The 25164-nt window shown below is 44.1% G+C and overlaps 1 protein-coding gene across 3 annotated transcripts in view; it reads right to left on the bottom strand.

The window, feature by feature from the left end:
• The window catches only part of ZDHHC3 (zDHHC palmitoyltransferase 3), a 98741-nt gene that overhangs the window by 56511 nt on the left and 17066 nt on the right, over window positions 1–25164 (bottom strand). For 2 of the 3 annotated variants that reach the window (XM_075315166.1, XM_075315168.1), the window contains exon 2: window positions 16976–17306. In XM_075315166.1, coding sequence (XP_075171281.1) covers window positions 16976–17278 — 303 coding nt within the window. In that variant the 5' untranslated portion in view covers window positions 17279–17306. Of the gene's footprint in view, window positions 1–16975; window positions 17307–20401; window positions 20472–25164 lie in introns of those variants that run through there. The other variant, XM_075315167.1, reaches the window with a different exon arrangement.

Below are 25164 nucleotides of genomic sequence, written 5' to 3'. Positions count from 1 at the left end.
AACTTGACCCTGGATTCCATAGAAGTCAAGGGGACCTGAACTTTGGTGCAGTAAAATGCTCATAGTAAGGGCTAGGGGGCTGCAACAGGAAACAACATGGGGGTAAGAACAGGACAATTGCCCTGCAAACAAATGTGGATAGGAGTTACATAATTTAAAAAAAATTACGTGGGATCTGTGACGCGGTATGTGACAGAGCAGTAAGGGACACCAGACCGATGAACAATCCAAGAAGATTTAATGAGGCAGGCAGCATAAAACATCCAATATCCAAATGGTTCTTTAGAGTCCACAATGAGTCCACACAATGAAAACAGATCCGGGGCGCCACACAGCAATCCAATGCCAAGGAAGATGCAAAACAGTCCTTAGATGTGTTCCTTAAATCCGATAGCGTGGCGGACACAACACAATGCCACGTAGCAGCTGATCTTCAATGTCCCATAGTCCATACACAGGCACAAGGACCTGCCCTCAGCACAGATCCTCGCCTTTCTCCAGCCGAGATCCAACTAACTAACCTAACATGGGTCTCATTGTTCTCTCCTGGGATCAGCCCCTAAGGTGGGCCCAACTCCGCCCGGACATTTGATGGCATTTGATACATGAATGGACTTTAGACTCCTGGCTCTGTCTTGTTTACCAAGTTGCTGACTGGAGAAGTCCCATGCTGAGAGGAACAAACAATCCCCCTCCAGTAGTACATACAGGACAGTCAAGGAGAGACAGACTCTTACACCATGAGCACAGGCGGGGGAGGGACACGTTGTTACAGGATCCCCCTAGTTTTGATAATCAGCCAAGGTAAAGCAGACAGCTGAGGGTTGATATTATCAGGCTGAGAAGGTCTTTCATTATTGGGCCCTTCCCAGCCTAAAAATAACAGCCGGCAGCTGCCCCAAAAGTTGTGAATACATTCGATGCGTCAACACTATCACTTTCTCCCAGCTCTTCCAGATTGCCCTAGTGGGGTGGAAATCGGGGTAATGGGTTATGTAGTTGATGTCAGCTGTGTACTGTCAGCTGGCATCAAGCCCAGGGGTTAGTAATGCAGAGAGGTCTATCAGATACCCCCATTACTAACCTGGTAAGTGTAAAGTAAAAAAACACACACATAGGAAAAAATAGTTTATTACTTGGTTGCACAACCTTTAGCCAATATAACTGCGAACAACCACTTCCGGTAACCATCTATGAGTTTCTTACAATGCTCTCCTGGAATTTTAGACCATTCTTCTTTGGAAACTGCTCCAGGTCCCTGAGATTTGAAGGGTGCCTTCTCCAAACTGCCATTTTGAGATCTCTCCACAGGTGTTCTATGGGATTCAGGTCTGGACTCATTGCTGGCCACTTTAGTAGTCTCCAGTGCTTTCTATCAAACCATTTTCTAGTGCTTTTTGAAGTGTGTTTTGTGTCATTGTCCTGCTGGAAGACCCATGACCTCTGAGGAAGACCCAGCTTTCTCACACTGGGCCCTACATTATGCTGCAAAATTTGTTGGTAGTCTTCAGACTTGATAATGGCATGCACACGGTCAAGAAGTCCAGTGCTAGAGGCAGCAAAGCAACTCCAAAACATCAGGGAACCTCCGCCATGTTTGACTGTAGGGACCGTGTTCTTTTCTTTGAATGCCTCTTTTTTTTTTCCTGTAAACTCTATGTTGATGGCTTTTCCCAAAAAGCTCTACTTTTGTCTCATCTGACCAGAGAACATTCTTCCAAAACGTTTTAGACTTTCTCAGGTAAGTTTTGGCAAACTCCAGCCTGGCTTTTTTATGTCTCGTGGTAAGAAGTGGGGTCTTCCTGGGTATCCTACCATACAGTCCCTTTTCATTCAGATGCCGACGGATAGTACGGGCTGACACTGTTGTACCCTCGGACTGCAGGGCAGCTTGAACTTGTTTGGATGTTACAGTGCCATGGGCTTTAACCCTTTCACGACCGGCCGATTTTTCGCTTTCCGTTTTTTTTTTTCGCCATTCTTTTTCTGAGAGACGTAACTTTTTTATTTTTCAGTCAATATGGTCATGTGAGGGCTCATTTTTTGCGGAACGAGCTGTACTTTTAAATGAAACCATCAGTTTTACCATATTGTGTACTAGAAAATGGCAAAAAAATTCCAAATGCTGAAAAATTGCAAAAAAAGTGCGATAGCACTATGGTTTTTGAGATATTTTATTCACTGTGTTCACTATATGGTAAAACTGATGTGTGGGTGTGATGCCTCAGGTCAGTGCGAGTTCGTAGACACCAAACATGTATAGGTTTACTTTTATATAAGGGGTTAAAAAAAAATCGGAAGTTTGTCCGAAAAAAGTGGCGCACGTTTTACGCCATATTCCGTGACCCGTAGCGTTCTCATTTTTCGGGATCTTAGGCTCAATGACGGCTTATTTTTTGCGTCTCGAGCTGACGTTTTTAACGGTACCATTTTTGCGCAGATGCTACGTTTTGATCGCCTCTTATTGCATTTTGCGCAAAAGTTGTGGCGACAAAAAAACGTCGTTTTGGCGTTTGGAATTTTTTTGCCGCTACGCCGTTTACTGATCAGATTAATTGATTTTATATTTTGATAGATCGGGCGTTTCTGAACGCGGCGATACCAAATGTGTGTATATTTTTTATTTTTTTAACCCTTTAATTTTTAATGGGGCGAATGGGGGGTGATTTGAACTTTTAGGTTTTTTTGTTTTTTTTTAATTTTTTAAAACTTTTTTTTTTACTTTTTTTTTTTATTTTACTAGTCCCCCTAGGGGGCTATTGCGATCAGCATTCCGATCGCTCTGCAGTATCTGCTGATCACAGCTGGAAGGCTGTAAACAGCAGATACGCTGTCTTTCTCTTTTGCTGTGCCCCGGGCACAGCGAAAGTGAAACCAATTCATGTGTAGTACAGGAGTCATCACATGACCCTGTACTACCATGACAACTATCGGGAGTCACGTGATCGCGTCACGTGACTTCCGGTTTCGGCGGTAAGTAAAACTTTACCGCGATTGCGCTTATAATGGCGCTGTCATGTATTGACAGCGCCATTATAAGGGGTTAATCGGCACGAGCAGATAACGATTCTGCTCGTGCCTAGCAGGCACACATCTCAGCTGTGAAAATCAGCTGAGATGTGTGCCGATCGCGGCATGCTGCCGCCGGAGGACCGCGGGCAGTAAGATTATGTCCTTTAGGACGTAATTTTACGGCCCGCGGTCGTTAAGGGGTTAAACTTCTTGATGACACTGCGCACCGTAGACACAGGAACTTTCAGGTCTTTGGAGATGGACCTAGAGATTGCTCATGCTTCCTCACAATTTGGATTCTCAAGTCCTCAGACAGTTCTTTGGTTTTCTTTCTTTTCTCCATGCTCAATGTGGTACACACAAGGACACAGGACAGAGGTTGAGTCAACTTTAATCCATGTCAACTGGCTGCAAGTGTGATTTAGTTATTGCCAACGCCTGTTAGGTGCCACAGGTAAGTTACAGGTGCTGTTGATTACACAAATTAGAGAAGCATCACATGAGTTTTCAAACAGTGCCAATACTTTTGTCCACCCCATTTTTTATATTTGGTGTGGAATTATATCCAATTTGGCTTTATGAAAATTTTTTTTTCTTTTTTCATTGAAGGCAAATTAAATGAAGATAATAATACCAAAGAATTTGTGATTGCAATCATTTTCAAGAAGAAACTGAGTATTTTCTGACAGAATTGCAGGCGTGCCAATACTTTTGGCCAGCACTGTATATACTTGGCATGGTATCAATGGTTATCTGAGAAATGTTCTGTCAGACTGAAGACACACAAATCATCAAGATCTGCTGCTGGAATACCACTTTGCAATTGCTGCTGAATGACATCACAGATGTGCTACATGGCAGACAAGTCTGGAGAAGCTGCAGGCTATGGAGCACAGTTAGGCCACGCAGGCTGCTCACAGTAGCACAAAAAGCATTTGGCTTGGTGATGTCATGTAGAAAAAGACTCCTGGGAACCTGTCATATTCATTCATAACTCTCTCTTAGACCCGCAACACACATCCGTTTTTTTTGTACGTGTGCGGTACGTATTTGCACGTACTGGAGACACGTACACACGGAGACCCATGTTATTCAATGGTAGATGGCACACACACGTAAAAATCACACGGAACGTGTGTCCGTGTCGTAAGTACGTGTGTGCGCTTTTCTACACGGACGACATGTCCGTTTTTGGCCGGCAGCACGCAGGCACGGACCCGCTTTAGTCTATGGGTCCGTGCCTGCACGGACCGCACACGGAGTATGTCCGTGTTCAGCACGTATCGTCCGTGTCCGTTTTTCATCACAAAATCTGAAACACTTGTTACCAATCTATCAGGTCAATAGAAAGCAAACAACAACACCAGGATCTCATGATGAATGATTAAAATCGTTAATTGGGTAACAATGCGGGCCTTTAAAAACGGACAGCACACGGACAGCACACGTACGTATTTTTAGTCAATACGGACATTCCACACGCACACACGGCTCGCATACGCCATCACACGGATGCCATACGTACCGGAGAAACGCCCCTAAAAAACGGAACACGGACCCTAAAAAAAAACGGACCGTATCATACGGACGTTTTTTTGCGGAAGTGTGTTTTAGGCCTTATTGGTATTGCCCAGATGGTCTCCTCTGGCTACCATTGCGTCCAAAACCAAAGTAACACTTTGTATTATTGTTTGTATAATACTTAAGCTAATTCTAATAGAGGGAGGGGAGCACTAGGAATATATGATCTGTTCCAGTGCAGCTGTCACTCAACAAGCGGCTAATGTTATAAACTTTACTTTTTTGGATTTCAAAACCTAACCATCCGAGCTGACCACTACAGGTATGTAGAGAATCAGCCTGATAGTCCAGTGTAGCACTGGCTTTCGCTTATATACCAAAATCCTGGTGATTGCTTCCCTTTAAATACAAAATGTATGGAAAGTTTCCATACTCCATTGGAAACAGTAATTTAGTGGGAACAGAAAGCTCATTGGCTGCTGTTAACTTTTTCGGCATATCACAAGCACTATATTCTTTTTCTGCAGCTTCGCCACAAAGATGGTCTAGACTTAAAACAATTGAAAATACAATTTCAGTGAAAAAGTTATCAGACATAAGGTGGTCTTCACATTATGAACCCGTAGCGTTCCCATTTTTCGGCATCTGTGACTCAGTGGCTGCTTATTTTTTGCGTCTTGAGCTGAAGTTTTTACCGGTACCATTTTTACGCAGATGCTAAGTTTTGATTTCCTGATATTGCATTTTGCGCAAAATTTGCGGCGACCAAAAAAACATAATTTTGTTGTTTGGAATTTTTTTGCCACTACACTGTTTACTGATCGGATTAATTAATTTTATATTTTGATAGATCGGGCATTTCTAAACGCGTCAATACCAAATGTATGTATATATTTAAACCCTTTAATTTTCAATGGTGTGAAAGGGGGGTGATTTGAACTTTTAGGTTTTTTTAAACTTTTTTTTTTTTGGTTACTAGTCCCCCCTAGGGGGCTATAAGGATCAGCAGTCTGATCACTGATTTTATTTCTCCTGATTAGAGCAGCACCGCTCAGACTGGGAGAAATGCTCATCTCTTGCAACCTGCTGGTTACAGGACCTGAGTCATGTGAGCTACAGAAGTCATCACATGACCCTGTGCTATCATGACAACCATTGAATCCACGTGATCAAGTCCCGTGACTTCCAGTGGCGGGCGGTGAGTAAACCTTTACTGCGATCGCCATTAAAATGGTGCTGTCCCATTTTGACAGTGACATTTAAGAGGTTAGCAGGTAAGGGTGGATACTGGATAGTGATTCCAATCGTGCCTTCAAGGCATACGTCAGCTGTACAAATCAGCTGACATGTGCGTGGATCCCCCACGACTACCCGCGGCAGCCAGTGGGATTAACACTATGACCGCTAGGACGTAACATTATTGCCCGCGGTCGTTAAGTGGTTAAGAAACATCAACTTGGTAAACAAAGCAGTTCAAGAACCTGGTATAGAGTTATGCACAATCGCTAACTAATATGACAAACTTTTGCAATACTTGGCTAATATTCGAAGTGAAGAAAAATTCTGAGTTTGAAAAGGCTGCAGAAGAGCTTCTTCTACATGCAGAGTATAAACAAAGCTTAGACAGAAAATGCTAAATAAATATCTTGTTTGAAGAAGAAACAGAAAAGGAAATAACTGCACGAGACACTTTTTGAGTCCAAGCATTTTATACTATTGTTGACGTACTAATGACAGAGATGAGGATAAAGGGGGCTTTACACGCTACGACATCGCTAATGCGAACTCGTTGGGGTCACGGAATTGGTGACGCACATCCGGCCGCATTAGCGATGCCGTTGCGTGTGACACCTATGAACGATTTTGCATCATTGCAAAAACGTGCAAAATCGCTCATCGGTGACATAGGGGCCAATTTTCAAAAATCGTTACTGCAATAGTAACGAAGTTGTTCCTCGTTCCTGCGGCAGCACACATTGCTTCGTGTGACACCGCAGGAACGAGGAAGCTCTCCTTACCTGCCTCCCGGCCGCTATGCGGAAGGAGGTGGGCGGGATGTTACGTCCCGCTCATCTCCGCCCCTCTGCTTCTATTGGGCGGCGGTTCAGTGACGCAGCTGCGACGCTGAACGAACCACCCCCTTAGAAAGGAGGCGGCTCGCCGGTCACAGCGACGTCGCCGGGCAGGTAAGTAGTGTGACGGGTCTGGGCGATGTTGTGCGACACGGGCAGCGATTTGCCCGTGTCGCACAACAGATGTGGGCGGGTACCCACGCTAGCGATATCGGTAACGATATCGCAGCGTGTAAAGTGGCCTTAAGGCGTTTGGCCTACAGTGAATTATGTGATACATTCAGTTCCCTCACAGACAAGACCGTGTCACGAGATGAAATTAAACTAAAGACAGACACCATCACATGTTTTGGTATAGGTGGTTTCCTTGACTGGAGACTGCCCTTCCCGTGGTTTTTCCTTCCCGGTGAAAGACCTGGTCAGTTACCTGCCAGCGTTGAGAAACATGTGATGGTGTCTCCGCGGCTTCCTTGTTTTGCATATTTCCCAGGGGGCATTGCTCTAGAATCACTGCGTTGAGAAATCATGTGATGGTGCTCTGCGGTGCTGGATGTTGATCTCCCTAAGGTCAACCATCCTTACCTAACATGTATCCATGAGACTCGGAGGAGGATTTTGTTGATGAGTTTCTAATGTTTTCTACTTTGTAGAAGGACAAAAAGTCAGTTCTTCAAATGGTGAGATCTCAAATTAAAGATAACCTGACTTCCAGTTTTCCCAATGTTCACATTGCTGTAACGCCTGCCTGAATCAACAGACTCAGATGGGATGTAATGGACAGGCTAGAAGGAAGCCACTCACCAAGCAGTACCCCCAGAACCCTGAAACCCTTTAACCCCTCTACAGGGATTTGGAATTACACAGGGCCCTGGAGATCACTACCTGTGGAAGGCTGCAGTCCGATGAGAGTAGTCGTCAGGCAGGGTCAAACCAGGAATAGCAGAACAGGGACAGAATCGGCAGGCAAAGACGTAATCAGAAAACGTAGCAGAGGTCAAATCCGGATCGGGCAGCGAGGTACAAAAACAGCAGGCAGAAGGGTAGTCAGAAAACACGCAGAAGTCAGCACACAGGAATCACTAAACAGAATAGGGTGGATCAGGAGCCAGGAAATCAGAACTATCTCTGGCAGAGGTCAGTAGACAGGAGGGGAACTAAGAAGAGTGTGGTGTCTTCCCATTGGCTGTAGCTGAACACTGGCAACTTCAGCTGGAAGAAACACGCCACCTATAGTCAGTCAGTGGTACTGCAGGTCCCAAGATAACCCAGCCCAGTGGATGATCGGAGCCTGCGCCCACCAATGCCGCTGGCATCAACTCCTCTCCCATCACCAGCACCATCCACGGTAGGAACACAGTGTCACCTGGCGATCGGAGCAGAAGTCGCTGGAGCGGACTCCGGTGGTGACGTAACAATTGCTTTCAGAATTTATTTATCGATACTTGGGTCTAATGCTGAAGGAGAACGGTCATTTTCTAACCTGAAGCACATTAAGAACTATTTACGCTTCAATATGTTGTCAATATTGTATGATTTTAGTTTATTGGAAGTTCCTGTTAAAATCACATAAAAATATATTAGGTCACATTATTTTTTTTACCTTAGGATCTTTCTTTTCTACAGTTCGTGGTCCTATAAAATTCGTAGGCCCTAGGTTAGGTGTTTACTGTGCCTAATGGGAAATCCCGCCCTGCTACAGGGAGCAGCCTACGTGGTTCAAGTATCCGACTAAAGCCTGCAGCATCTCCAGACCTCACAGATAGAAAACGGCATGTAGGTGCATGATTTCTAAATTAACATGATTTGAAAATGTTTCAAATTTGTCATCATTTGCATATCATTAGCATATAGTTTTTTATCAACTTGAAAAAATAAAGGACTTATTTTTTTATTGAAAAAGGTGATTTTTGCTACAATCATTTAAAAACATTCTAAGGGTATGTGCCCACGATCAGGACTCGCCATGTCCTAGATGCAGCGGATCCTATCCTGTGAGGCCGTGAGTCTCCTCCGCAGGAGACCGCAGCTGCTTGTACCCACGATAAGGGTTCAGTGCACTGCGCTCTCACTTGTGTTCTCCCTACGGAGAACGGATGCGAATCCGCAGCAAACAATTGACACGCTGTGATCTGGAAAGCTTCACCGCAGGTCAGTGTTTGCTGTGGGAAAAAACAAGCACAGCGGGCACGGGATTTCTAGGAATCTCATCCACTATGCTTGTACTGTACAATGCAGTGTTTGAAGCTTGCTCCATCCAAAACGCTGCAAACACTGATCGTGGGCACGCAGCCTAAGGCCTTTGGCTACAACAACAACAACCATCAGCACTGTAATTTCGGTTTCACACATGTTTTGGACCAAGATGCACACATGGACTGTGGGTGTCCTGACCTGAATTCCACAATTTCATAATATATATGCCTAGGAGACTGTCAAGTTCAGGCTGGTCCATACATCGAGGTCCAAAACACAAATGTGTGATACTGTCCTAAGATTGGCTCATGGAGGACTAAAGACTACTGCAGCAGACACAAGCAAAGTCACCCTTGAATCAAGTGTTTGGCTGCCACGTTTACATGTCAGTGTCAAACCATGATCAATGGCGGCCAGGAGGAACAGAAGCGGCAGGGGCATCAGTAAACTACATATTGTCAAATGTCTCAAGATGAAGAGAGGACATATCTTGTAGTTTTCCATTATAAACCTAATAAAACATTCCCAAAAAAATTGTTGAATCAGACCGCAAATAATGGTTACATTATTGGAATTTTTGTGTTACAAGTCACTACCTTCTTTCCCAGGACTACAAGCACTACTTGTGAGTCCTAAGTTGTTTGTTCTAGTATTACCATCATATATCATACATCCACAGACATGAGGTCATCTAGGATGACAGGAACACCGTAATGAGTAACCGAGATACTGTGACACTCACTATGACACTATGTAGAAACGAGGACAACACTATATAAAGCATCGGATTATACCCATCCAACTACATACCATTCTAATTACCTGGAAGTGCATTAAATGTAGTAATGACTAATAAAGAAAGCAGCCTTATAATGTGTAGGTGTCTCAAGACATTTTTTTTAATTACCTGTAACGCATGCTTTCTTCTACAGAATGAGTGACCAATGCCATAGAGCAATCCAAGAGGTTTATTGCAGCTCATTTCTATTCACTGCTGAAGTTACATTTCAGTACAGCCTATGGGCCGGTATCGCACTGGTTCTAGTATTAGTACAATGTGCTGTATAACGTCATTGTGTACTGTTACACCATGTACATTATGCACTGTACCATCCAGGATACAGAAGGCCAAGTATATTCCGTATACTCCCTTTGTTCCTTGTTCCCATCCTTCATAAACATCATTAGAACGACCAGCATATGGATTTTTCATTTGCGACTACAAACTATTGTGTGACGTCACTGGTAAAACCAGCTTTCCCTAACTTACAACTAGAAGACTGCTATGACATGTAAAATCATGCATTTTCAGGCCTCCTCTCCTGGATCTGCAACCTAAAAGTCTAAGTTTCTTTTGAGACCCAGCTACCTCATTTTCCTTGTGTTTGATATGGGTCTAGTTGTCTGGTTCAGGACATTAGTGAAGCCAGCTCCTTCTCCATCATGGCTAATGCAGAGGCCAAGTGCATCAACCTTTGTACAACCTTTGTACAATTCATGAACCACTCGACAAGCCATGTAAGCTGCCCTTATACATCAATGGTCCCCAACCTTTCTACTATTGACAGCCACATTCAGCTCAGAGAGGATCGCGAGCCACAACCAGCTCCAGAGCCCCCTTTAGGCCTAAGCCACACGGCAAGAAAATCGGTGAGACTGGAGTGCGATAAAACATCGCATTCCCCCCGGACCAATTCTAGCCTGTGTGACAGCACACATGAGCGATTATTTTCTCAGCCCTAATCGAACCGAGAAAACAATCGCAGCATGCTGCGATTGTAAGCTGAGACTCTTTCTCTTGCACCCATTCAAGTGAATGGGAGAGAAAAATCGCACTGCACTGGCGGTACACTGGTGTACCGCCAGTGCAGTGCGAGAATGACAATAGGCGACTACGGAGGAGAGAGGGAGAGAAATCCCTCCCCCCCCTCCTCCGTGCCGGCCCGCCCCCCGTAGCTGAGGTCTGCTCACATGATCGGACCTCAGATGCAGGCAGACTCGTATGACACTCGGCTCCTGCTGTACTGCCAGCGCGAGCCGAGTCTCATGCGAGCATCGCAGTAGTGCCCCGTGTGGCCCCAGCCTTACTGATATAATTACAGCCAAAGCTTTTCCATAGAGATCACACCAAAGCAGTATATTAAGATCCAGGGGTTCCTACCCTACCCCCATTCAGGTCTGCTCTTCTATGTGGAGCAACCCACCTAAGTCACCCTCTTCTCAGCTATTTACTAGACCTAGTGCTTATCCCCCAATCTGGCAGACAGCTGGGAGCCACACATCACGGTCTCGCAAGACACATGTGGCTCCAGAGTCACAGGATGGGGACCCCTGCATTACATTTAACAAGTACAATGTGTATGGGATTACATAAATAGGGTTAACAGAAATGTCAGAAAAATCCCTTAAAATCTAAAAGATTATTATTGTCAATTAAAACAACCCAAGATCATGCAATCGGACAACAGCTGCGGGGGCGGACCAGTGCTGAGGAGGGGAAGGAGGAATTTATCTCCCTCTCTCCTCCATAGCCGGCTATTGCCATTCTCGACCTGCACTCGCGGTACACAGGTGTACCATGAGTGCAGTGCAATGTTTCTCTCGCCCCATAGACTTGAATGGGTGCGAGACAATCTAGGATCGCATTAAACTCACAGAATGCTGCGATTGTTTTCTCGGTCTGATTAGGGCTGAGAAAAAAATCGCTAATGCGTGCTGACACACAGGGTAATATTGGTCCGAGTGGAATGTGATGTTTTATCGCATTCCACTCGATCCGATTTTCATGTCGTGTGTCTTAGGCCTAACTTAGCTTGGCGCCCCCGTTCCACGTCGACTCACTCTAGCTTGCCCTGGTGTAGCCCTATACAAGGTATGGGATAGTGCACTAAAATCAAAAAGCCACAAGGGGCAAAGGGGGAAGGTAAAATCAAAGGTTCTTTCTACCATTACACCCTACAGACAGCATAACTTAACTTATAAAGTAAGCTGAAATAGTGCACCACTTCACACACCCAGCCCTCCCGGACTGATACACCTGAACAGACCATAGAGAAAAGGGGCACATTGCATGCTGATGTCCCCAGATCAGGAGCAGGATTTAGCAAATTGTACACAATGAAAAACAATCACCAAATGCATTCTGCTATGCAGATACACTTCCCTTAATTGTCGGTGCGGATATGCATGTGATGTACCCCTCTTGTTTATGGTCTGTTCAGGTGTATTAAGTATAGACACAAGGCACTCCCAAAATTCTTGATGCTGTGATTTTATTTATCAGTGGATGTGCATAAATAACGTTTTCGGTCACAGAAGACCTTCATCAGTTGCACATGGGGAAACTGGATGGTGCTCGTGTCACAGCGCGGAATCCACCGCATGCAGCCCCCATTCAGCGGTGGATTCCGCGCTGTGACACGAGCACCATCCAGTTTCCCCATGTGGAACTGATGAAGGTCTTCTGTGATCGAAAACGTTATTTATGCACATCCACTGATAAATAAAATCACAGCATCAAGAATTTTGGGAGTGCCTTGTGTCTATACTTAGTTTCTTGGCTTTGGAACCTACTAAGTGCACCCCTTTCCATCTACACAATATTCTCCATTTCAAGGAAGTGCCATTTGTTATGTTCAGGTGTATTAGTCCGGGAGGGCTGGGTGTGTGAAGTGGTGCACTATTTCAGCTTACTTTATAAGTTAAGTTATGCTGTCTGTAGGGTGTAAGACCCTGTGCGCACACTGTGTTTTTACCCGCGGTTTTGCTGCAGAAATTTCTTGAGAAATGTTTATAATCTTTCTGCAGACATTTCCCAGCAAAACCTATGGGAAAAAAAATAGCTGTGCGCACGCTGCGTTTTATTCTCGACAATTCTTTTTGCAGAATTTCTTGAGAAAATTTCTTGAGAAAATGTGCATGTGACTTCTTTTCCGCAGGTACCTGCGGTATTTCACTCCATTCACTGTAATGTAATCGCGAAATACCGCGGGTATACCGCAGGTAGCAAATGATGTGCGGTATACCCTCACTACCTGCGGTTTGCAGGGAAGTGATGTCATTATAACAGGAAGAGGAAGCGGAGCAGAGAGTAAACACACACATCACACTCCCTGGACGCCGCATGGAAGCACTTCCGTGTGACCTCCGTCGGGTGCCCGTGCAGTCTGTGTCCCGCTCCCTGCCAGCCCCGCGGCTGCCCACACAGCAGTATCAGCTTCTCACACTGCAGTGCTGGCAGCCGCGGGGATGATGAGCGCTGCTGTCAGGAGGTTAGATGAGATCATTACCTGCTGTGACAATCTCCTGCTGTCCTGACGCCAGCGCTGTCACTGCCTTCTATGCCCGTCTCACGGGCGGCCCGAGACTGTGACTAGCGCTGATGTCACGGGCTCTCTTGATACTGTTGAGAACGCGGCGGGCATAGAAGTCAGTGACAGCGCTGACGTCAGGACTGCAGGAGATCGTCACAGCAGGTAATGATCTCATCTAACCGCCTGACAGCAGCGCTCGTCATCCCTTGCAGTGACCTGGGCTGACCTATTGATGTAATCTCAGGTCACTGCACTACTCTCCCAGCCAATGGGAAACATTCTGTTCTTCATTGACTGAGACAGTGACTATGGTATGGATCATTGTGGGACCTCCTTATTGGATTACGATGGACCTGGAATTGATTGTTTTTTTCATTAAATTGGTGAAAGAGGGAATGTTTTGGGCAGTGTTTTTTCAAATAAAACTTTTTTTGTTGTCTATTTTTTATTTCTTACTGACTGGGTTTGTGATGTCGGGTATCTGATAGACGCTTGACATCACTAACCCCAGGGCCTGATGCCAGGTGACATTACACATCTGGCATCAATCCCATATATTACCCCGTTTGCCACCGCACCAGGGCAATGGGACGAGTCGGGGCAAAGCGCCAGGATTGGCACGTCTAATGGATGCGCCACTTCTGGGGCGGCTGTGGCCTGCTATTTTTAGGCTGGGGAGTGTCCAATAACGGTGGACCTCCCTAGTCTGAGAATACCAGACCACAGCTGTCCGCTTTACCTTGGCTGGTGATCCTATTTGGGGGGGGGGGGCGCCACGTTTTTTGTTTTAAATTATTTATTTAATGTAAAATAACAGCGTGGGGTGCCCTCTGTTTTGGATTACCAGCCAAGGTAAAGCTGCCAGCTGTGGTCTGCAGCAGTCTGCTTTATCCTAGCTGGCTACAAAAGATATGGGGGACCTCACGTCTTTTTTTTTTTATTATTTATTTTTTGGCTAAATACAAGACTAAGCACCCTTTAGTGCCGCATGAAAGTCACTAAAGGGTGCCAGCTTAGAATACGCAGGGAGGTGGGACATTATATAAGTCTTTCTCATCTATTATCTATCTATCTATCTATTCATCTATCCATCTTTTCCTCTATCCATTATCTATCTATCTATTATCTATATTATTTATTGCAGTTACAGCATAAAAAACCGCAGGGACCAACCTGCGGAAAAAACGTGGCAATGCGTTTTTTTTAAACACAGCTGCGGTAATCTTCAACTCCCAGAAGTTTCTCAAGAAAATTTCTTGAGAAAAAAAAAAATCACTTTTCTAGTGCGCACATAGCCTAAAAGCCGCTTTACACACTGCGGTATGCGTACCCGCTCCCAACAGTTGTGCGACACGGGCCAATCGCTGCCCGTGTCTCACAACATCGCCCGGACCCGTCACACGGACTTACCTTCCCTGCAACGTCGCTGTGACCGGCGAACCACCCCCTTTCTAAGGGGGCGGTTCGTTCAGCGTCACAGCAACGTCACAGCAGCGTCCCTGAACCGCCGCCCAATGGAAGCGGAGGGGCGGAGATGAGCGGGACGTAACATCCCGCCCACCTCCTTCCTTCCGCATTGTGGCCGGGACGCAGGTAAGGAGAGCTTCCTTGCTCCTGCGGTGTCATACGCAGCGATGTGTGCTGATGCAGGAACGAGGAACAACTTCATTACTGCTGCAGTAACGATATTTGAGAATGGACCCCCATGTCACCGATGAGCGATTTTGCACGTTTTTGTAACAATGCAAAATCGCTCATAGGTGTCACACGCAACGGCATCGCTAAATCGATCACTTGAGCGATGTCGTAGCGTGTAAAGCCCGCTTAAGGGTGTAATGGTGGAGAGAATCTTTGATTTTTCCTTCCCCTCCTTTGCCCCTTGTGGCTTTTTAATTTTAGTGCACTATCCCATACCTTGTCTAGGGCTACACCAGAATTAGGGTGAGTCGACACGGAACGGGGGCGCCAAGCTAAGCTAGGGTGTCATACCCTCCGTTGTAAGGTAGGAGTCAGCATTTTTTACACATCTGCCTAAAACATTTCCACAGTGTGGTGTGATTTTCATTTTCAAATTCATTTTTTTTAATAAGAATTGTGATAAGGAAATTGATGAATTTTACAATTTTCACAATGGCCATTAAGCCTAAGTTTGAACTAATTTATGTCCACCACAAAAGACTTTTCAGAAGTCCCAATACCATCGCAGACAGGATTATGATGAAAGGTAACACAAAGTGCACCATTCACAATAAGCAATGGTCACAGCTCGCCTCTTTCCCGTCCCTTCACAATGAGTATTACTCTAATTAGAACATGTGCAATAGATTCTCCAACAAAACTATAGAGAGTCTGAGTCAATCTATTGCTACTAATGTCCGTGTGGCCTTCTGGACAGACAAATAATAAACATTACCAAAATGTAAAGAAATAAAATTTACACAAAACATCTGAATTAAATAATTTAAAAGTTTCTGAGGATTTTGTGAGACTACATTCCTTTCATAGGGAATCTGTCAGCAGGTTTTTGCTATGTAAGCTGAAGACAGCATGCCGAAAGGGTTAACATAGAAATTTCAGGGATGCCTGTCTTATCACAGTAGGATCTTTTGTTTATTTGCTATGTTTAAGCAGCAGGAACCTTATCATTACAGGACTAGAACGTCACACTATGACAGTGACTTGTCCCACTCCTCTGATTGACACCTCACTGTCAATGTGCAATCTCTATGGAGAGTCTGGTGTGGGCAGGGACAGCTCTCTCAGCTCTGCTACATAACTAAAGCTAAAAATTCTGATTGTGTCAGAACGGCTGCACTCAGTAATCTATGTGATACATCGTTGTATTCAGGATCTCTATGCCTACGTCATGCTGGTGTCAGATGAGGTAGCAAAAACCTGCTGACAGATTCCATTTAAGTAGATAGCATAATGTGTACCACGGTATAAGTCTTTTCTTATAATCTTTTTTCCCCAAACTATTTACTTTGGAACCTGCATATCCAGTTCCAACTCTTTGACTCTCTTAGAAAAATTATAGTTTTTATTGTAAAATGTGCAAATAATAGTGTGGCAGATACTGCGCGTGCCCAAAAATAAGACACGGTCTTATATATTTTTTTTGCCCTGAAATATGAGCTAGGGCTGCAATCTGATGTGTGATTGTGTGTGCGATCTGATGTGTGTGATCTGATGTGTGTGTGATCTGATGTGCATGATCTGACGTGTGTGGGTGTGCGTTCCACTGTAGGTCCTTCCGTTTGGCGTCTGGAGGGTATGATTGCGGTGTCTTCTTTCTTCTGAGGGTGTCTGCTGTCTACAATGAAGTGTCCTGCAGGATTCCTTAACTTTTTAGCTGCATAGACACTTCATTATTGAACTTGTGACTAGGTCTTATTTTCGGGGTAGGGCTTACATTTAAGACTTGCGCTGAAAATGCTGAAAATTCCTGCTAGGTCTTATTTTCAGGGTGGGGCTTATTTTTGGGGAAACACAGTAGCTGTCATCTCAAATGTAAAAAGTCACAGATAAAACTGGAGGAAAATAGTCAAATACATGTCGCTTTCCTTACTGCATGTGAACCATTTGCACACAATTTCTAAGCGTTATAAGACTCCTCTTTGTCGGCAGTGAACCATGTACTCCATGGAGGGGACCGGGATGCCAATGCTGAGAAGGCAATTCTGCTTTTGGGTTCATAGAAGTAAGGGATATTTGGACACCTTGAGATTTTATGTGCCATCCCCGTCAGCGTGCAAAGCCGTTATCTGGTTCAATTATCATTATTTAGTGTCTTTCTCATTTATGGGTGCAGATTACATAACATAACTCTTAGTGTGAAGCCAGAAACTGATATTTCATACTTACAGGATCGGTGATCATGGCGCGTAGATGAGAAGCCAGAGCTAGGAATGCCAGCATGTTGAAGATAATCCCATTGATTGTGCTATAAACCAAATCTTTGGATGGCAGCAGCATAACAAAAAGAACCACAAACTCTGCATAGAAAACCAGAAACCAGGTAACTATGGCACAAGCAATGCCGCAGCCATCCTTGATGAACCACACTTTAGCCATGGAGTTGTCTACTGGTGGTGGGAGACACTTCTCTGGCTGGAGGTACTCTGCTGTCCTCTCAATATCCCGGTAGCGGTGGCTTGGGGTTGGCATGGTAAGCTTTATTGTCCATATTTTTAGCCTACAAGAGAATGAGAATTAATATCCAAGAAATGAGGCATCATAGACACCCAGTGGTGAATGATACTTTTCTCCATAACTGCAATCCAAGCCTTAAAGTACAGACGTATCTGCATTTAAAGAGGTTGTCCATTACTGAACAAATTAATCTTAATGGGCCCAGAGTGGTGTAAGAAAACAAACAAAACTATACTCACCTCCTGCTCCTCCACTGTGCTCCAGCCATTAATATATTCTGTGGTCTGTGTCAAGTGACCTCTGCAGACAATCAAGAAAAAAGTGTGTGGACAGAATGTCAAGGCTCCAGCCAATCAGCAGGTGATGACTGGCTCCAGTGGTCATTGGACACCTTTGTTGGATATTGGTAGAAGGAGACCGGCGGGGGGCATAGTATGGAGCCAATCAAGGAGGGGAGTATAGAGTTTTGTCTTCTCAGTCCACTCAAGGCCTATTAAGATTACCTTGTTAGTAGTGGAGGATCCCTGACATATGGCGAATATGCAACAGTTTCTCCGAATATTAGTGGACTAGTCAGTACTTACATAAGGTCTATAGTATATTTTGTCCTCAAAACACATACCATGAGCAGAGTAATTTATACTAAAGGGGTTCTCTGGTGAAAACACGTTATAACACATTCACAACATAGGAGATAACTAATTGATCGGTGGGAGTCTGAATGAATGGAGCGGTAGTATACATCCGACAGTCACTTCATCCATTCTCTATGGGGCGGCCCTGCACTCGGCTATCTCTGGCAGCCCCACATAGCATGAATGGGAGGCCAGTTGGGCATGCATGCTGCCGCTCCATTCTAACGGCAATAATGGTGCCCTGTCAGGGATACAAATTCTCCATTTTCCCGATTGGTGCAGCTCCCAGAGAACAATAAGACATTACCTAGCCTACTTTGTACACAACGTGCCTATAGACATAGATAGGCAGTAGTGATATACATTGGCAAATAAACATATTCCTAACGTCATGCCATCCCTATGGGGGCTTTTAAAACACCTTGAATATATTTTCTGCTATGTATTTAGATCCTTTGAAATCTGGGTCCAAATTGAGACATGTGGGGAAATCCATGTGAGGTTGAGTCAATTCTGCGGGTCAAGCTTTTCCCTTAACCATTCTCCAAAACGTGTAGTTTTTAAGGAGGACCTGTCATTAGGTCAAAGATGACCAGTTTGTGCTCCTATTGTGTGTCCACCGCTCCCCTGAATATTGTTTTTTGCTAGTTTACTACTATTTGTTGGTTTTTTTTATGAAGGGGGTGTGTCTTCTAGGATTCCCAGGGGGGTGTCTTTAGGTTGCTCTGTGTTATTAGTCTGTAAGCACCGCTTCCTTGGTAAAAGCCACCAAAATAGGCCCATATCTCTGGAACCGTATGGTGAATTAAAAACAAAACTAATTACTAAGGGGAGCAGCAGGAATAAAATATGGTCAGTTTGGGGTGACAGCAAAAATGGTCAGTTTGGGGTGACAGCTCATTTAATATCAATTTTTGGGGGGGGGGTTAGTTTACAGAATGACAATTAACAAATATTGTATAGACTGTGAATTTCAAGTATGGTCAGGATGAAGTACAGACAATAGACACTACAATCTCCAAGGTATTAGTGCTTGCTCTACTGAACAAAGCCCCACGTTTAGTATTGATTATAAAGGCTTCTGTGTGGGAGAAATCCAATGTCCAGATGTGAGCAAGCAATAATCACAACAGTAATGGATCCTATAGGCGCCTACAGATATGAGATTGTCGGGAACTGTTACGTCATCCATCCGCTAACTTACCAATAGCAATGTCTTAGCCTCCAAGTCATTTCTGTTAATGGGAGAGAGTGCAAAACAAGATGCTTTGACCCTCATAAACATTTGTACTGATAGACCCCACTGAATGACTGGATTCAACACACAGCCATAGAGGTACGGTAGTTTCACTCCATGAGTAATTACTAAACAGACCTTAAAGCTAACAACATGAAAAAGAAAATGAATGGAGTCAGCACCATCAGGGGTTGTGCTGAGGTCCTACTGTACATTAAAGCGTCATTCCCAAAATCCCACGTTATCTCCTACTTATAGGGTTCCAGAGCCCTGAACTTAGAATCACAAGGGGTTTTAGAGGTTCGACCCCCAGCAATCAGCAAATTATCCCCTACTATAGGATAGGTGACATCTTACAATTTTGGGATTAACCCTTAAAGAGGTTTTCCACATCGGAAAATTCCTACTGTTAGAGGAGACCCTTGTCAATAAGCAGGTCACAAAGTGTTACCCCAGAGACTAAGTACTGGTATACCCTGTGGAATAACACTATATTCACACGCTAAGTATTTGCATAAAATTTTTCTGTAGCAAAAACCAGTGTTGGTAGGAAAGCCACTGAATAAAATAATGCTATTTTTTGTTTTTGGCATGCATTTTTATCCTGTTCAATTGAATGGGTGGAAAAACAGGCTGAAACAATTGACACAAAGCTTCTCCTATACTTCTCAATGTTAAACACGTACATTACATGGACTGTACAATAACGCCATCCATATGTGGTACATGTTTGTCACGAACCCATAGATTTGTATTGGCCTTTGTCATCTGTGCTGCCAATAAAAATGGACATCCCCGTGCATTTTACACCTATATACAGTCCATGTAAATAGTCCCATAGGTTATAATAGGTATGTGTGGTTTCCATGGAAAAAAAAAAAGGATACAATGCGTGTCACACAGTCATCTGAATGAGGCCTCAGAGCCCACTAGAATCACAAGACTGTGGTGCAGGGCAGTGAGACAATTTGGCAAGAGGTGAGGATCCTGAGCCGGGAAGCCCACTACTCAAAATTCCCATAGGAGGAGGTGCATGAAGCCCATTCGTGTAAATTTATCAGGGGATCTTACAAAGATCCTGATCTAATATTCTCTGACATATCTAAATGCATGAAACAAGAAGGATTTGGGGATCATCATGTTACACACTAAACCTGCATAATACATTAGTATCACTAAGTGACAGACAAGCAATCCAACCGCGTCCATATAGATAATACATCAATTAGACACAAAAAGAGAGAAATCAGAAGGCACCTCACCAACCTAGATCCAAGTTGTGGCCATTTAGACGCCTGTCACTAGAAATGTGCTGCCGGCAACCAGGAAACAAAGTGCAGCTCTTCCTTCCAAGTCACTTCCTTAAACCTGTCCCAGCCCAGCCCTTCACACCCGCCCCAGACAGGGACATCCAGGAACAATGATCCGGCTACACACTCTACCTACTAGAAGGAACCACTCGCAGAGAACAGGTTGTGGTCAGGATAATCTAATACTGTATTTAGGCTGAAACAATTTCTACACCTCTATATACTCAAACACCTAATAGTACTATATGCTGCACCACACTGCACCTGTGTACATTGATCCACATCAGCCAAGCAACTAGGGGCTCACACTGTCTGCTGATATTTGGGTAAAAAGTAAGCACTGTCATTCAAAAAAAGAAAAAAGCCTACGGAAAGTATAACTAAGGTCTCAGTTCCAATTACGTTTTACACGGACCAGTGCAATAAAACATCGGATTGCACTCGCACCAGTGTAAAACTATGGGGCAGTATCCATCTGCTATTTTTTTTCTCATGGAAAATCAATATGAGAAAAGAATCGCAGCATGCTGCTATTGGCGGTGAGTCTTGCTTCACATGCACACATACAAGGCAATGGAGCGTGTGAAACATCGCACTGCACTCGGATGTCATCAGAGTACAGTGCAATATACACACAGACAAGCAGCGTAGAAGAGGGAGAAGGCACTCTATCCCTCTTCTCCGCAACCGTGATCTGATTGCCAGATCAGGGCACAGTATAATAGCACTAGCAGAGCCTGAGCTGAGGGCCATTACCATATTGCATCCGATGCTCTCGCGTCAAAAGCAATAAGCAAGTGGAGACGACGCCTAAGGCCCTGTGTGCACTTGCCGGTTTTTGCCGCGGATTACCTGCGGTTTTGCTGCATGTTTCGCTGCATGTTATGTTCATAACATCTCTGCAGTGAATCACCAGCAAAACATATGGGAAACAAAAATGCTGTGCGCACTATGCGGATTTTGACAGCTGCATGTTTTGCTGCAGGATTCCCGCAGCAAAAACAATTGCATGTCACTTCTTTTCCGCACGTTGCTGCAGGATTTCACTCCATTGACTGCAATGTAATCGTGAAATACCGCAGGGAATAACGCAGGCAACAAATTCTGTGCGAATCATTGCGTTTTCCTGCGTTATTCCCTCCGGTATTTCGTGGTTTACCTGCGGTAATGTTCATCACTGCCTGCGGTTTGCAGGGAAGTGATGTCATTATGACAGGAAGAGAAAGCGGAGCAGAGTAAACACACAGATCACAGACACAGACATAGAACACACACACAGATCACACTCACACACAGACATATAGAATACACATAGAAAGCAAACGGACACATAGAAAAAAAAAAACACGTGGGCTCCGCCGTATTTTTACCGTCCAGCCGAGGTAAGCACACAGCGGCGGCCCGGTATTCTCAGGCTGGGGAGGGCGAGGGACAGGGTTAATGCCCCCTCCTCCCGCAGCCGAGAATATCAGCCCGCAGCTGCCCCGGGACCATTATGCGGCAGTACCGGAGTGTCCCCGGCTCTTCCTGTTGCCGTGATGCGGTGGCAAATCAAGGTAATATAAGGAGTTAATGGTGTTAGATCGCCGCCACTAAGTCCAGGCTTGATCATGGCAGCGTCTAAGTGACAGTTGACATGATCAACCCGTAAGTAAAGTGAAAAACACACACCGAAAAATCCTTTATTTTAAATAAAACACAAAAAAGCCCCTGGTTCACCATTTTATTAACCCCTCCCAAAACAAAGCTCCGACGTAATCCACGCCCTGCGATGCTTGCATCCAGCCGCGACTGACACTGACACAGCGCTGAATGCAGCCTCGCAGCGAGACAGCAGAGAGGAAACCACAGGTCATTTCCCGCAGGCGGTAATATGAACACACTACCGCCGGGAGAAATGCAGCGTGTGCTCACAGGGACTCTATCTATCTATCCCTCTATCAGTCTATTCTTCTGTCTATTTATCTGTCTGCTGTCTATCTCAGAAGGAAATTACTTTTATTTTTCTTTTTTTTCTTTTCAATGTGCTTTATTGCATTGAATGCATTAAAGCACATGTACCAACCCGCATGCGGCAAAACCGCGGCAATACCGCGAACAATACCGCGGTAAAACCGCAGCAAACCGCATGTGGTTTTCGGGTGCGGTTTGCCGCGGTTATTTACCGCGGGCGCGGTAATCTTTCAGACCCTGCGGAATTTTCTTAAGAAAATTCCGTTTTCCAGGGACAGGGCCTAACTGAGGATTACTTATTCAGGAATGTGGTGTGATAGAGGATTCCCATGATGTGGTGATACTGGTAAGTTCTAACGTGTTGGTATATTGGCCATAACCCTGGAAATAGACATGGTCCACCATGACTCTGGCATTCTGTACAGGGACAATGTTTCCTGCTTACACAGGGGGAGAGGTGTCACATGAGCTAGCAGGTCCCAGCATGGCTAACCTATATTACTGGTCCAGCAACAGAGTGCTTAGGTGGGCACAACCTAAAAATCTGCACATAGTCTTATTATGGCATTGCTGGAAAGAGCTGTAATAGAGCTCCCGCTGTACTAAATGGGGCCATTAGGCTACGTTCACACTAGGAAAAATGATTTTTCTTAAGAAATTTCTTGACAGTGAAGGATTAGCGCACTGGCGTTAAAAAACGCACCAATAACGCAGGTGCGTTTTTTTCAGGTTGGTCCCTACATTTTTTAATGCCTTTACAGCAATAAAGCACATTGAAAATGAAAAAAAAAATAAATAAAAAAATAGATAGATAATATAGATAGATAACAGAGAGATAGCTAGATGATATATAGAGGGATAGATAGATAGATAGATAATAGATATAGATAATAGATAGCTATTTAGGGGAATAGATATATAGGTAGAGGGATAATAGAGGGATAGATAGAGGGATAGATAGATAGATATAGATAGATAATAGATAGATATTTAGGGGAATAGATATATAGGTAGATGGATAGATAGATAGACAGATATAGATAGATATTTAGGGGAATAGATATATAGGTAGATGGATAGATAGATAGACAGATATAGATAGATATTTAGGGGAATAGATATATAGGTAGATAGATAATAGAGGGATAGATAGATAAGTAGATAATAGATAGATAGGTATTTAGGGGAATAGATAGATAGATAGATAGATAGATAGAGGGATAGATACAGTCATATGAAAAACTTTGGGCACCCCTATTAATGTTAACCTTTTTTCTTTAAACCAATTTGGGTTTTTGCAACAGCTATTTCAGTTTCATATATCTAATAACTGATGGACTCAGTAATATTTCTGGATTGAAATGAGGTTTATTGTCCTAACAGAAAATGTGCAATCCGCATTTAAACAAAATTTGACCGGTGCAAAAGTATGGGCACCTCAACATAAAAGTGACATTAATATTTTGTAGATCCTCCTTTTGCAAAAATAACAGCCTCTAGTCGCTTCCTGTAGCTTTTAATGAGTTCCTGGATCCTGGATGAAGGTATATTTGACCATTCCTGTTTACAAAACAATTCCAGTTCAGTTAAGTTTGATGGTCGCCGAGCATGGACAGCCCGCTTCAAATCATCCCACAGATTTTCAATGATATTCAGGTCTGGGGACTAGGATGGCCATTCCAGAACATTGTAATTGTTCCTCTGCATGAATGCCTGAGTAGATTTGGAGCGGTGTTTTGGATCATTGTCTTGCTGAAATATCCATCCCCTGCGTAACTTCAAGTTCGTCACTGATTCTTGCACATTATTGTCAAGAATCTGCTGATACTGAGTTGAATTCATGCGACCCTCAACTTTAACAAGATTCCCGGTGCCGGCATTGGCCACACAGCCCCAAAGCATGATGGAACCTCCACCAAATTTTACTGTGGGTAGCAAGTGCTTTTCTTGGAATGCCGTGTTTTTTTGCCTCCATCATGCATAACACCTTTTTGTATGACCAAACAACTCATCTTTGTTTCATCAGTCCACAGGACCTTCTTCCAAAATGTAACTGGCTTGTCCAAATGTGCTTTTGCATACTTCAGGCGACTCTGTTTGTGGCGTGCTTGCAGAAACGGCTTCTTTCGCATTACTCTCCCATACAGCTTCTCCTTGTGCAACGTGCGCTGTATTGTTGACTGATGCACATTGACACCATCTGCAGCAAGATGAAGCTGCAGGTCTTTGGAGGTGGTCTGTGGATTGTCCTTGACTGTTCTCACCATTCTTCTTCTCTGCCTTTCTGATATTTTTCTTGGCCTGCCACTTCTGGGCTTAACAAGACCTGTACCTGTGTTCTTCCATTTCCTTACTATGTTCCTCACAGTGGAAACTGACAGTTTAAATCTCTGATATAACTTTTTGTATCCTTCCCCTGAACAACTATGTTGAATAATCTTTGTTTTCAGATCATTTGAGAGTTGTTTTGAGGAGCCCATGATGCCACTCTTCATAGGAGATTCAAATAGGAGAACAACTTGCAAGTGGCCACCTTAAATACCTTTTCTCATGATTTGGATACACCTGCCTATGAAGTTCAAAGCTCAATGAGGTTACAAAACCAATTTAGTGCTTTAGTAAGTCAGTAAAAAGTAGTTAGGAGTGTTCAAATCAAGAAATTGATAAGGGTGCCCATACTTTTGCACCGGTCAAATTTTGTTTAAATGTGGATTGCACATTTTCTGTTAGTATAATAAACCTCATTTCAATCCAGAAATATTACTC

Source organism: Anomaloglossus baeobatrachus, chromosome 6 (genome assembly GCF_048569485.1).
Source record: "Anomaloglossus baeobatrachus isolate aAnoBae1 chromosome 6, aAnoBae1.hap1, whole genome shotgun sequence".
Lineage (NCBI taxonomy): Eukaryota > Metazoa > Chordata > Amphibia > Anura > Aromobatidae > Anomaloglossus > Anomaloglossus baeobatrachus.
The sequence above is the reverse complement of the archived record's forward strand: the minus strand, read 5'-3'. Positions and strand labels throughout refer to the sequence as shown.